At 41.5% G+C, this 14,034-nt stretch overlaps 1 protein-coding gene across 4 annotated transcripts in view; it reads left to right on the forward strand.

Moving 5' to 3' along the window:
* Chd2 (chromodomain helicase DNA binding protein 2) overlaps positions 1 to 13,470 on the forward strand; it is a 137,140-nt gene extending 123,670 nt beyond the window's left edge. For 3 of the 4 annotated variants that reach the window (XM_008852336.3, XM_008852337.3, XM_017802978.2), the window contains 2 exons: positions 2,341 to 2,584; positions 10,434 to 10,767. In XM_008852336.3, coding sequence (XP_008850558.1) covers positions 2,341 to 2,584; positions 10,434 to 10,767 — 578 coding nt within the window. Of the gene's footprint in view, positions 1 to 2,340; positions 2,585 to 10,433 lie in introns of all 4 variants that reach the window. The other variant, XM_017802977.2, reaches the window with a different exon arrangement.
* The last annotated feature ends 564 nt before the right edge of the window (positions 13,471 to 14,034 follow it).

The raw sequence follows: 14,034 nt of genomic DNA on the forward strand, positions 1-14,034 counted from the left end.
AACAACAACAACAACAGAAAAGTAGAGGGGCTTTAGACATGGCTCAATGGTTAAGAGCACTGGTTGCTCTTGCAAAGGACCAAGGTTTCATTGCCAGCACCCACGTGATGGCTAACAATCATCCTTAACTCCAGTTTCAGGGGATCTGACGCCATCTTCTGACCTCCACGGACATTGCACACACAGGTACACTTACATACATGCAGGCAAAAGACTCATATAAAGAATGAATGAATAAATAAATAAATAAATTTATTTTAAAAATGTACAGCATGGTGACTGTAATTAATAACATTATATTCTTAAAAATCACTGGGAGATTTCAAGTGTTCTTGCCACATAAAAAATAGAATAAAAACATAGGTTAACTTACTTTAGCTATTTTATAGTTCATTTGTATTTTGAGACATGTAAGATCTATCTATATATACACACATATGTATATATAATGTTTACTTGTTAATTAAAAAATTGTAAAAAAAAAGTTAAGTATATTGAATTAAAGTTTTGGAGATTTGGTTAGAAAACTGCATAAATAAGACTCAATTCAAGGTAGGTGTGGTGGTGTGTACTTGTCATCCCAGTGCTGGGGAGACTGAGGCAGGAGATCCTTAGTTCAAGGCCCACCTGGGATATATATAAGAATGCCTCAAAAACACAAAAAATTCAGAATCAGAACTTCAGTAGAGCTTATGTGTTGTTTAAAATTAAAAAAAAAAAAAAAAAGATTTCATACCGAAGAGGAAATTAAATTGTCAGTATGACAGAATGATCAACCTTACCTCTTAGGACGCATTATGGCAATAAGTTAGCCAGTTTTTTTACTCACTCAGATCAGCGGTCATTAAAAGTAAAAATACACACTAGTTACCAAGAGTAAGAGGTACTCCTGTCTTTTTAGAAAATAATTTGTAATATCTAAGTACATAAACCTTTTGAGTACAGTACTCTTGTTTGGACATCTGTCTGTCCTATAGAAATGATGACACATAGTTCTGCCTGTCCTATAGAAATGATGACACATAGTTGTGTGAGGATGCTATTTGAATCTTACATTAACAAATACTGGAAATAATTTGAATAGCCACTAATTAGGGGAATGATTGCATGGTATTAGAACATTTGTTCCCCATATAATCAGTTGTTAAAAAGAAGGCTAAACCCAGGCTTCACAGCACATGCCTGTAATATCAGCACTTGGGAGGCTGAGACAGGAGGATTACAGGTTTGAGGATAGCCTGGGCTACATAGCAAGATAGTATCACAAAGAGCTCTCCCCAACTTTTTTATATCTTAAAAAGTAGAATAGTAAGCAGTAATCAAAATTCATGTGTGTGCCTTTAAATTGGGTTTGGTGAAATTCATGTAGCAGAAACTTAAGCTATCTGTAAGTGAACAGTATAGTTGTATTTGCTACATTCAAAGTGCTATATAGGTGCTGCTTCTGTCTACTTCATAAGCTGTCAGCTCAGATGGAAATTTTATACCTACTAAGCAGTTTCTCCGCCTTTCCTATCTCTTCCACTGCCCACAGCTATCTGTATTTTATCTCTGTGAATTAACTTACTCTTACTAAATACTTCATATAAATGGAATATACAGTATATTACCTCTGGTTTATTAGCAAAATGTTTTCAGAGTTCTCCACATTATAGCGTTTATTCATACTTAATTCCTTTTTATGGCCAGAGTCCATTAAATGACTGTGCCATATTTTGTTCATCCATTGATAGACATTTACTTTCTACTTTTTTACTGCTGAGAATAGTACTAATGTAAACATTTATATCCAAGTATTTGTTTGAATACCTATTCTTAATTATTTTACTTACATACCTAGGAGTGGAATTGCTGGACTATGTGGTAATGTATGTTTGTGTTTTTGAGGAACTACTGAACTCTTTTCCAATGTGTACATTTTAGTATTTGTATAAGCATGGAAAAAGATGTGAAAACACAAGTGTGATCATCAGTAACAGTTACCTTAGAATGGTAGGAATGGGGGGGCGATTGTAGGAAACTAATAATGTGTTCTTTTGCTTTGCTAGTTACAGTAAGCATGAATTACTTAAAAAATACATAAGAGAAATATAAAACAAGACTTTAAAAGTGCATAGAAGACAGAGAAACAAAATTTAAGATTTATTTTGCAAAAATTCGCATTTTCTGTTATAATCAAATGCACTGCATTTCTTTCTAAACTATAGAATTTCTGTATGGGAGCACACCAAGAAGGAAGAAATTTAACATCCTTGTAATCTGTCTCAGCCTTTCAGTTTAAACCAGTGAAGGTGAAATGCTGCCATTTGTTGTAGTCATAAAATCATTTTTTTCCTGCAGATCGAGGAGACTGGCAGAGGGAAAGGAAGTTCAACTATGGCGGTGGCAACAATCCTCCATGGGGCAGTGACCGACACCATCAGTATGAACAACACTGGTACAAGGACCACCATTATGGTGACCGACGACATATGGATGCCCACCGTTCTGGAAGCTATCGACCCAATAACATGTCCAGAAAGAGACCTTATGATCAGTACAGCAGCGACCGAGATCATCGGGGACACAGAGATTATTATGACAGGTGTGTAGAAAGTTGTGAGAAAGTGGGCACTGACCTGCCTAGGACTATTTATGGGATCAAAGACCATGACATTCATAGCAGTGTGTTTGTCCAGTGCTTACTGAGTGTCTTTCATATGTCAGTCATAGTCCCCAGTCTGATTCTATGCCTTTGCCGTCAGGCATCCTCAGGATGCTGGAAGGGAGTTCTTTATTGTTATGTATTATTTATTATTTTGTTCTTTGACTAGTTTGTGTGTGTGTGTGTGTGTGTGTGTGTGTGTGTGTGTGTGTGTGATCAGTGTGCGAGGAGAGATCTCTATTTTGTTATGTGTTATATTATATTTTTTTTTGTGTCTATTGTGTGTGTGTGTGTGTGTGTGTGTGTGTGTGTGTGTGTGTGTGTGTGTATGTATGTATGTATGTATATATAAAATGCATTTTGGTCATTTTTATACTCACCCCTTCCCTCTCCTGCTGTAATTCTTCCCAACAAGCCCCCCTCTCTTACTAAAGTCTTTTGTTGTTGTGACCCACTGAGATTAATATGCTTGCTACATGAGCAGGGCCTGGGGTTGTTTACTGGAGCATGGGCAGCTTATCAGTGGCTGTACCACTGAAGAAAGTTACTCCCTCATTCCCAGAAACCTTCTAAAAACTTTTTTTTTTTTTGCTTGTTGCAACACCATTTTATTTTTTTGTGTGTGGAATCTATATGAGAGTTGTGACTAACAGGTCATGGTGGAGACCAGTCTTGACTATGAACCAGTGAGGGGAATTGTGTTTGTTTTTTTAAAAAAAGAGCAGAATAAAACATGGAACAAATCACTGGACATTGTCACCAGCATGGAAATTTCATGAAATTTTCCTTAAAAAAACAACAAAAAAAACCTTGTCTTCCTTACACTGAAAGTATGAAGACAGTCGTGTGACTTGATCTCTTTGACCCTGAACCACTACCTTCCTGCCTGGAAACTGAACCCAGTGTGTTTAAAGGCTAGGTGGCAGCAGGTGTCTGCATGGTGGCTGTGCAGGGGGTCCCCATAGCTGAGGGGTAAGGCAGTCCATGGGAGAGCTTTGCACACTCACATGTGCACACACAGACACGTGCAGGCCAGGATTGCTGAAAGAGACGTTGTGGCTCATTTTTCTTCAAGTTAGGTAGGTGTGGGCAGCATGGAATGAACTTTACAGGGGAAGCACAGAGGCTGGCCCTCTATAGTGGATAACACAGCGTGGATATGCTGATGCCAAACCACGGGGAGAGTGCTCAACTGGGAGTGGGTGGCTCCTCTCAGTTACTGCTGTGGAAGGATAAGTCCAGTGGGCTTTTTCCTAAGTGGCAGGTGAGGTCCCTGGGCCATGGTTAGTGACCTCCATGGAAACTTTTCATGAAAGTTCCGGCAGCAGCAGTCATTTAAGGGAACCTGACTGAGGACTTTGCTTTCCATGTTTTAAGTGTTTTTATTTTTTTTCCATTAGTATATAATGTAAAAAAAAAGAAAAAAATAGCTCATAAAGTTAGCAAATAAAAATACATATAGGGGCTGGAGAAATGGTTTAGTGGTTAAGAGTAGTGGTTGCTCTTGCAGAGGACCTGGGTTCAATTCCCAGCACCTACATGACGGCTACAACTATCTGTAACTCTGGTTCCAGGGGATCTGATGCCCGCTTCTGACTTCTGTGGTCATTATACGACATGGGTACATTAACATAAATGAAGGCAATATACTCATAAATGTAAAATTAAAAATAATAAAAATATTAAAAATTAAAATACTAAAAAATAGCATATAGTTAGATCCTATTATAGCATTTTTGAAGGAAGAGTGTTTTTTGAGGTTCTCCTCCCCGCATTGCCACCTCCCCTCCCCGGCTTCCCCTTAGTAGCTTCTTTCCCCCCATGTTTTTTTCCTCTTTCATGTCCCATTTGTCCCTCTGCCCAACTCCACATCCTTCCTCATCACATAATATTACATTCTCCTTTCTAGATTTCTAGACTGCACCCACCCAGTGTGTGTACATTGTAGGCTGGCATCCACATATGAGGAAGGAGCATAGGAAGCTTTTGCTTCTGAGTTTGAGTCACTTCACTAATATTATACTCCTCAGAACCATGCTTTTTTTCATGCAAATTTCATTTTTCTTTACAACTAAATAAAATTCCATTCTGTATATGTATCAGGTTTTCATTAGCCATTTCTCTGTTGATAGTTCCATTTCCTTGCTATCACAAATGTAGCAGCAATAAACATGGATGTGCAAGTGTTAGAGGGAAGTCTTGATGAGATGGGTGGCAGTCTTGAGGAGGGAATTTTGAGTTTTCCTGGGATCAGACTTTACTGAAGGGCAAAGAAAAAGACTGGTGATTCTTAATTCAGGCCTTGAAAAGTCAGCTTGGGAGAGCAGAGGGTCTAGGCTGCCTTGGCTCAGGCCCAGAATGGATGGGATGGATGTCCAGAAGATTAGCAGGATGAATAGAGGGATGTGATAGAGAAACCTGAGTGCTAGGTTACAGGCTTTATCCTTTGTTCTCCAGGTCATAGGCAGTTGTGTTTTGGTTTCATTATATCCCCTGTGCAAGAAAAGTTTCTACCTGCCTTTGCAGACATTTAGCAGAATGGTAGCCATAAAATAGAGTCAGGGGGTGGCAGATAGCTCAGTCTGTAAAGTTCTTGCCATGCAAGCATGATGAACCTGGATTCAATCCCAAATACCCATGTAAAGAAGCCAGGTATGGTGTTGCATGCCTGTAATCCAGTGCTGTAGAGGCAGAATCAAGAGGATCTCTGGAGCTCACTGACCGACTAGACTAACCTAATTAGTGAGCTTTAGGTCTCAGTAAGAGACCCTGTCTATAAACACAAGGCGGGAGCCAGTGAGATGGCTCAAGGGATAAAGGCACTTGCGGCCAAACCTAATGACTTGAGTTCAGTCTGTGTAACCCATGTGGTGAATGGAAAGAAGTTTTGAAATTCCTCTGATCATTCACATACACTGATACACAAATTAAATAGATAGATAAATAAATGTAATAAAATCTTTTATAAAATGTGAATGGAGAGTTTGCTCAGTGGTTAAGAGCTTTTGCTGGTCTTGCAAAGGACTCACTTGAGTTTGGTGGTAACTCTAGTTCCAGGGGGAATCCAGTGTGCTCTTCTGGGTCCCGTGGTTACTGCACACATGTGATGCACAGGCAAAAAAAACTTATACACATAAAATAAAAACAAATAATTTTTAAAAATTAACAAAAAAAGGTGAATGGTGTCTGAGGTGTAATAACTGAGGTTGGCTCACACATGTACCTGCACACGTGTCCACACTTGCCTTTATAGTAGTGAATACATAAAACAGAGTCAACAACAATTACTAATGTGGCTGTCATTCATAGCAGGTAGCAGGGATTCTGAGGTGGGTCTAGTCTGTGGTCCTTGACTATCTGGAAGAGTCAAAGCCTTTTGAAGTTGTACCTTCTCTGTAGTCATATCATGCCATCAGTGAGATAAGCTAAGCTAACATTTCACATTAGGAGTCAGCAAGTATGGAGTGTGTGTGTGTGTGTGTGTGTGTGTGTGTGTGTGTGTGTGTGTGTTTTAAGCCAGGCTGTTTACCTTCAGGATTTGGCTATATATTGAACTTTATAGCAACTGTAGTCTTCCCTAAGCTGATGATGGTATGCTTTGTTTAGACTGCACCTTGAATTTATAGTGGGGAAATTTTATGCATCATCTCCATGTCCTGCTTTTGTTTTGGAAGATGTGGAAATGGGCTGCGTTTTTGGTGAGCAACAGTAGTGTAGCAGCAGCACTCTCCTTTGAGAGATGCACGCTCAGTGCTGCAGTGTCTTATCTGGCTCCTCCGTGTAGTTCTGCATTTCTACAGGCCTGTCATCTTCCTTCTGCCCAAAGAACTTTCGTTTTACTATTGGTGTGCTGGTGGTGATTCTTGTCTTAAAAAAAGTTTATTTTGTTCTTGAAAGGTATTTTTAAAAAATATTTTATTTTTATTTTATGTGCTTCAGTGTATTGCTTGCATGTATGTGCAATGCCTATGGAGGTCAGAAGAGGGTGTCAGGTCCCCTGGAATTGGAGTTACAGATGGTTGTCAGCCACCATATAGGTGCTAGGAACCAAACCAAGGTCCTCTGCAAAGCAATCAGTACTCTTAACCACTGAGCCATTTCTCCAGCTTCTCGAAAGGTATTTTTGCTGAGTGTAAGTTTTTAGATTGCCAGTTTCTTTCAGCACTTTGAAGATATGCCTCTGCTCTCTGCTTGCAGGGTTTTATCTTCCTTTTTCCCTTTTATAAAATACTGTCTCACTCCCTGATTATGATATGCATTGGTATATTTAGTCTTCCTTCTGCTTTTTTTTTGTAGTACTGGGGATTAAACTTGAGTTTTCCCTTCTTTTCTCCCTCCTTTTCTTTTCCCTCTATTTTATGTGGTACTGGAAATTAAACCCAGGGCTTCGAATACGTTAGACAAGTGCTGTGCCACTGAGCTATATCCCTAGTCCTGGTACATTTTTGTTTCTTGTACTCAGGAATTGTTTAGCTTTGGGGCATATGAGCTTATTATGCCCATAAATTGGGAATTTTCCCCCAATATTCAAATATTCTTGCCATCTTTCATTTCTTTCCCTTGGCAATTTCAATTATATTTAATATTCTCCTGCTTGAAGTTGTGATATAGTAACTCAGTGATGCTTGCTTTTAAAAATTGTTTTCCCTGTTCATGTTAAATAATTTAAACTGCTTTGTCTTTCAAGTTCACTAATATTTTCTTTTTCTTCAGTGTTTAACCTGCCATGAGGCCCATTGAGTATATTTTTCATTTCACTCATTGTAGTTATGTCTCCAGAAGTTGTATTTAGATGTTTTTTTTTTTTTTTAAATGTCATAGTTAACCTTCCAAAATGGAGAGTATTACCTCGGAGAATGGTTTCGGTGTCCTTATCTGCTAATTATATCATTTGAGTCAGTTCAAGTTGATCAGCTCATTTCATTAAGCATCTTATTTTCTTGGTACTTTCCATGCCTAGTAATTCATTAGATGTAGGTAAAATTTACCTGGATTGAATGCTTTTTATATTCCAGTAAGTATTCTGGGGCTTTCTTAGGAAACAGGTTATTTCAATGCAGTTTGATTCTTTCACATCTCAGGTGGTGAGATTTGTTAGGCTGAACTGGAGTAGTGTTCAGTCAAGGCCTAATTATTGCCCATCCTTAAGGCAGGGACCCTCATTACATGCTACTCAGTGCCTCTTGAATAGTGAGGACAAGTACTGTTCTGACTCCATGCAGTACAGGACACTGTCTCCTCTAATCCTTTGGGTGGTTCTTTGCCTAGCTTTGGGTAGCTTGCTCACATGCATACCCTGAGCTGTGTTCAGCTGTGTATGTGAAGGGAAGCTCTATGCAGAGCTTCAGACCTCTCTGTGCAGAATTTTTTTCTACTGCAAAACCTCCAGTGAACTCTGCTTTTATGCCCTGGCAGTCTTCCTGGCCTTCTCCTGGGTTTTCTCTTCCAGTGTCATGACCTAAACAGTAGTCACCAGACATAAGTAGAAGGCTCACTTTTAGGTTCCAACCTTGAGGAAGCATTCATTGTTCTTCATCTGGCCTCTCAAAAACTATAGTTGCATATATTTTGCTTCTTTCTGATTCTAGGCATCTGTGCATCTGATTGCAGTTAGTCTGCCTGTCTGTCTCTCAGTAAAATTCACATTTCATAAATGGACCATATCATAGTGAACAGTCCGTTGTATTCTTTTCTTGTCTCATTGCTGCAACAAAATACCTGACAAAAAGCACTTAGAGGATGAAGGGTTTATTTTGGCTTAAGGATTTGGGGGCCACAGTCTTGGTAGGGAAGATATAACGGCAGGAGCAGGAGGCAGCTGCTCACACTGCATCCACAGTCAGGAAGCAGAGAGCAGGGAGTGCTAGTGCTCACCTCACTTTTTAAAAAAAATTTAGTCCAGGACCCTAGCCCATGGAAGGGTGCCACCCCCAGCTAGGTTTTCCCACCTCAGTTACCTTAATTAGAAAAATCCCTCATAGACATGTCCAGGAGCTTGTCTCCTTAGTGCGTCTAGATCCAGACAGGTTGACAATCAGTATAAACTATCACAAGTACTTTCACAGGGTTGTGCAGACTCCTTCATGTATCTGTTTCAGAACACTTTCAGTCACCCCAAAGCAAACTCTATAACCATGAAGCAGTCATTTCCCTCTCTTCCTCTTCCTTAGTTTCTGACAACCACTGATCTGCTTTCCAGTTGGATTTGCCTGTTTTGAACATGCCATCTAGAAGGAATCACCTTATGTGGCCTTTCACATGTGGCCTCTTTGACTTGTTCTTAACATTTATGCCCATTTTAGCATGTCCCATGACTTCATTCCGTTTTGTGACTAATACCCCTTGTTTAGATAAGGGTCTGTTTGTTCATCCACTCTTCTGTTGGTGGTCATTCCTCCTCTTATCCTGGCTGCTATGAATACTGCTGCAAAGGATGTTGATGGACATGAGGTTGTTAGTTATCTTTTATCAGTTCTTTTGGGTATATACTGTAGGGTGGAATTACTAAGCCATTTTGTAATTCTTTAACATTTTAGGATCAATAAACTGTTTTCCACAGTGGCTGAACTGTTTTACATTTCTGCCAGCCGATGTATAGAAGGTACAGTTTTTTCTCCATCTTAGCGCTTCTTTTCTTTTATTATTGTTGTTGTTGTTGTTTTGCTTTTTGAGACAGGGTCTTAACGTAGCCCAAACTGATCTTGAACTCACTTTGTAACCAAGGATAACCTTGAAATTCTGATCCTCCATCTCCCAGGTGCTAGAATTATAGGCACGTATCACTATACCTGGTATGTGTTGTGCTGGTGATCCAACCTAGGGCCTTCTGCATGCTAGGCAAGCAGTCTACTAATTGAGTCACATCCCATATTATTATTATTACTGTCATTTAATAAGCCATCCCACTGTATGTGAAATAATCTCTTGGTAGTTCTGATTTGCATTTTCTTGCTAATGACTGACGTTGAGCATCTTTTGGGGTACACATTAGCATTATCTTCTTTAGAGAAATTGCTATTCAAGGGGCTACATATGGTGGCATACACCTTTAATCCCAGCACTCAGGAGGCACGAGGCAGAGGCAGAGGCAGAGGCAGGTAGATCTCTGTGAGATTGAGTCAGCCAGCCTGGTCTCTGTACTGAGTTCCAGGCCAGCTGGGGCTACAGGGGGACCCTATCTAAAAGAAGATACCACCCCCCCCCCTCCAAAAAAGGGAGACATATCTATTTGAGTCTTTTGCCTATTTTTGAATTGAGTTGTCTTTTTGTGGGGTTGCATTGATTCTGTTTTGATAGTAAAACAGTTTCTCAGGGCCCATGATAAAAACTTCAGTACTCTCTTCATATTGGATCAGTATTAAAAATAATTTTATTAAATCTTACTGTTAAGTATTTAGGTTGATTCTGGGTTGTGCTGCTAATAATAACTTACAAATAATTTCTGTGTATCTTTTTCTCTTGAGCTTGGTGAAGAAATATTAAAGTATTTATAGTTGTGTTTTCCGGAAGGGAGAATGAGTTTATGAAGCCATCAATGATTGTTCAAGTATGTTCTTATGTCACTGAAGACTTGATAAGTCTTACACCATTTCATAGGATGCCTTTTACCAATAAGTATGAGATAATTTATTATTTCAGTCTCTGTGTCTGTGTGTTTTGGCTTCTTGGTGATGTAAACATTTGTCTCTGAGTCCATTGAATATACATCTGAGGAAATGCCAGGGGACGATGGAGAAGTGGTGGGACTCTGGTTCTGGTTTTTGAGCTAATCCTTGCATCTCTGTTTCAGGCACCATCATGACTCCAAGCGGAGGAGATCAGATGATTTTAGGCCTCAGAATTACCACCAGCAGGATTTCCGACGAATGTCTGATCACCGGCCCCCTATGGGTTACCATGGCCAGGGACCCTCAGACCATTACCGCTCTTTCCACACAGACAAATTGGGGGAATATAAGCAGCCCTTGCCCCCATTGCACCCTGCAGTTTCAGATCCTCGCTCACCCCCTTCTCAGAAATCTCCCCACGATTCCAAGTCACCCTTGGATCACAGGTCTCCTTTGGAGAGATCACTAGAACAGAAAAACAACCCAGATTATAACTGGAATGTTCGGAAAACATAAAGAACAGCTCTGAAAGGGGAGAGAGCGCAGGAGTCATCAAGCACTTGGACATTTTTGGTCTGGTCTAGCAGTGGCCAGTGATCTGGGCCGGTGAGTGGAATTTCTGAATTTGCTGCTGCCATCAACTCAGCAGCTGAAGGAGCACTTCACGGAGTGGGAGGCCTTCGTCAGCTGCTTTGGTTTGGTCTCCACTCCTGCACTTTGGCACCCCATCCTATCCCAGCCTGTTGTGGCCTCCTACCTCCATGGGTGCTAGGAGGAAGAGGTGACTTTGTGTACCAGCTTCGTTGGTCTTCTTCCCCTGTGAAGGAATCGGATCTTGAGAGTCATGAATGTTTCATTCAGCATGAGTGGTCAGGCCAAGGAACTGGTGCATGACGGCTGCCGGGACCTGCTGGACAGTGTGTGATTGGTTCGCTATGACATGATGGATGCTGCTGATGGGGAGTGGGGACAAGAGAGTAGGATCTCACATTGCAGGACTTGAAGGGGAGCAAGTGTATCCCTCAGATGTGTACTTGGGAGAAATGATACATTTGGTCTCATATGAGGCCTATAGGGTGGGAGTGGGTTGGGGATAAAGAGACCAGGAAACAACTTCCACCATGGCCTTCTCTGCCAACACTACTTTTTCCATACTATCTTTGTACATTTCAAAGATCTGGTCTTCTGAGTGGAGTCCCTTTTCCCTCTGTGTCAGGGAAAGTTGGGTCCCTCTGGCTGACTTTAGAATACTGTGACTTGGGCAACATTGGTGTCAGCGTGGGCCTTACTTGACTGGGGAGTGAACTGAGTGGGTCTAGGGGTGGGGTAGGGAGGTAATGTGACCAGGAGACAGGAATCCCTGGTGGCTTTCTGATTCCTGTGGTGAGAAGGAAAGCTGTAGATCCTAGAGAAGGAAGCAGAGGTGGCTTACTGGTGAGATGGCTGCCCAGTGGTGGGGTATTCATGCTGGTTGGGAGTAGGTTTCCTAATGTGGGCTTTGGTAGTGCCAGCAAGCAGGGGAGCTTTCAGTATTGGAGTAGGTCAGTGTCTGCAGCTGTATCTTGGTTCTTTTGCACAGCTTAGAATCATATACCTGACATTCATGATGCGGTCAGGTGATTACATTTCCTGAGGTGATTACATTTCCACCGCTGGTTGGAGATCATTAGAACTGAACCCCATTTGTTTCAGAGTATGATCTGTAAAGCATAAACCTAAGTTAATTTTTAACAGAAATCAGAAACATCCACAGCTGGGGTGGCTGAACTATAGATGGCAGGTGTCCTGCTAGAGTAGATGGAGTCAGGCTGGAGAGCTGATAGGTTCTGTCAGTAGCTGGGCTCCCATCAGTGTACTGATTCAGGGCCTTAGGTTTTACTCACTTTCATTACAGCTTGCCAGTATTGTTAGAGTACCCAAAACCTTTCTAGGCGACAAAAATTTGACTTGAACATACAGCATGGTGTGCCTCTAAGTGTCTAGGCTCATTCAGAGTTGATGAAAAGCCTTGTGATGGGCATATGCGGGTTCAGCTCCAAGAACTCACTTGTCTGGCCTCATCCTGGGCAGTACCGTTCATGACTTTCCTAAGACATGCTTGATTGTATCCCTGAGTGAAACAGATGTGTCCATGCATGGCTATGGTGGGCCATTGCTTCTGCTACCTGGAGCACCTCAGGCCTGTCTGGTGCTGAGTCAGTGCCAGCAGCTTGTGCTAGGAGCTCAGCAGACCATCGCCTTTGTAACTCCTCACAGCACCTGGGCTGCTCACCCTGGCTGTGTACATGCATGCCCTGCAGCAGAGCCCAGTGACTGCATGGAAGTCCCCTCTTCCCCTGTGGTGGCCTGCCGTGACTGCTGAAATGAATGCAGGAAGTCAGGTTCACTTTGGCCCGGTAGTGAAAAGTAAACCACAGGTGGAGCATCTTGCTCCATTACATTGACACTAATCTGACTGGTGTGCTAGGAATCGGGGCCAGGAAGGGGATGCACTCCTGTAGAAGGTGGAGGCCTTGCCTTTCTATACTCAACTAGGTTTTTCTCTTAACTTGTTGGTAGAAGTTGTAAGTTATTCCCAAGGATGTCTCATCATGAGGAAAAAGGACCTTCCTTTTGTTTACATTCAGGACTTTGGTGCCATAAGATGTAGCAAAAGGCAATATTGGCCAGATCAGTGTTACATTGATTCTAAGATTACAGTATCCCCCATCAAGCATCTGTTTTAGGTGTTAAAGGATATTTGAAGAGTAGGTTGGGAGAAAGGCATTTCCTCGTTGACTTAAATCAGTATAAGTATCATATACTTAAAACAGAAGTTTGCACAGGTAGAAATCTCTCATTTGTGACTGAGAGAAGCTGCCCAAGAGTCTCCAGATGTTACTCCATGGAGCCTGGCTTTGGATGGTTGAGGAAGGAGGGACAGTTAGCATTGGCAAGCCCCAAATTAAACAAGGATGGCAGTGATGCACCATGACCCTAGGGAAGGAAGGTGAAGCCCCTGCTGATTACTGTGTCCTCAGAGTTGGCCAGGCCCTCTGGAGCCCGATCTGATGGCCCTTGCTTGCCCCTCTGTGTAGTCATTCCTTAAACCCCACAAAGGGAAGCTGAATATTTCTCACTGAGCTGCTGACATTCTGACCCGGTGTGTCTGGAAGTTGTATCAGGCCCGCTGGTACAAAGGTGATTCACTTAGGAGTTCACACACAGCGACGCTGAAATCCTACAGACCAAAACCCACTTGTCAGCAGGAGCAGTGGTCCAGGCCCAGCACTTCTGGTCTTATGGCTTGTCTGAGGCCAGCTGTGTTGGGTGAGGGAGCCATGCCAAGGGTCCAGGCTGCTTTAGTCCATCTGTGCCCTACCCATTTGGGGACAGGTGGTTTTTCTTGTAAAATTGTGGACTTTTAAAACCTATTGACTAAACAGTAATTAATTTATATTTGTGAAAAATGCCACTGTCCTAGTAATTTCTGATGTAAATAATGTTGTTTATATAGTATGTATTAAATTTTCCTACATTGTAAAACTGTTGTACTTTTGATTCTTGTATATTAAAAAGTGTTACTAAGGATTTTTAGAATTGGGCTGACCTGTCACATTACATTCTGGTGTGAACCATATGCTTGGAGATAGCTCCTGTCTCCCTTCTTTTGCTGGGTGCTGGGTCACACCCAGGCTTTTCCACAGCGTGGTCACTGGCACTTTATAAAGTTGAGTTTTTGTTTTGGTTCCAGATAGTTTTCTATTTTCTATTCTTTAGCAGCTCTAAGCCACATCCTATAAC

Source organism: Nannospalax galili, unplaced genomic scaffold (assembly GCF_000622305.1).
Source record: "Nannospalax galili isolate Female #2095 unplaced genomic scaffold, S.galili_v1.0 scaffold63, whole genome shotgun sequence".
NCBI lineage: Eukaryota > Metazoa > Chordata > Mammalia > Rodentia > Spalacidae > Nannospalax > Nannospalax galili.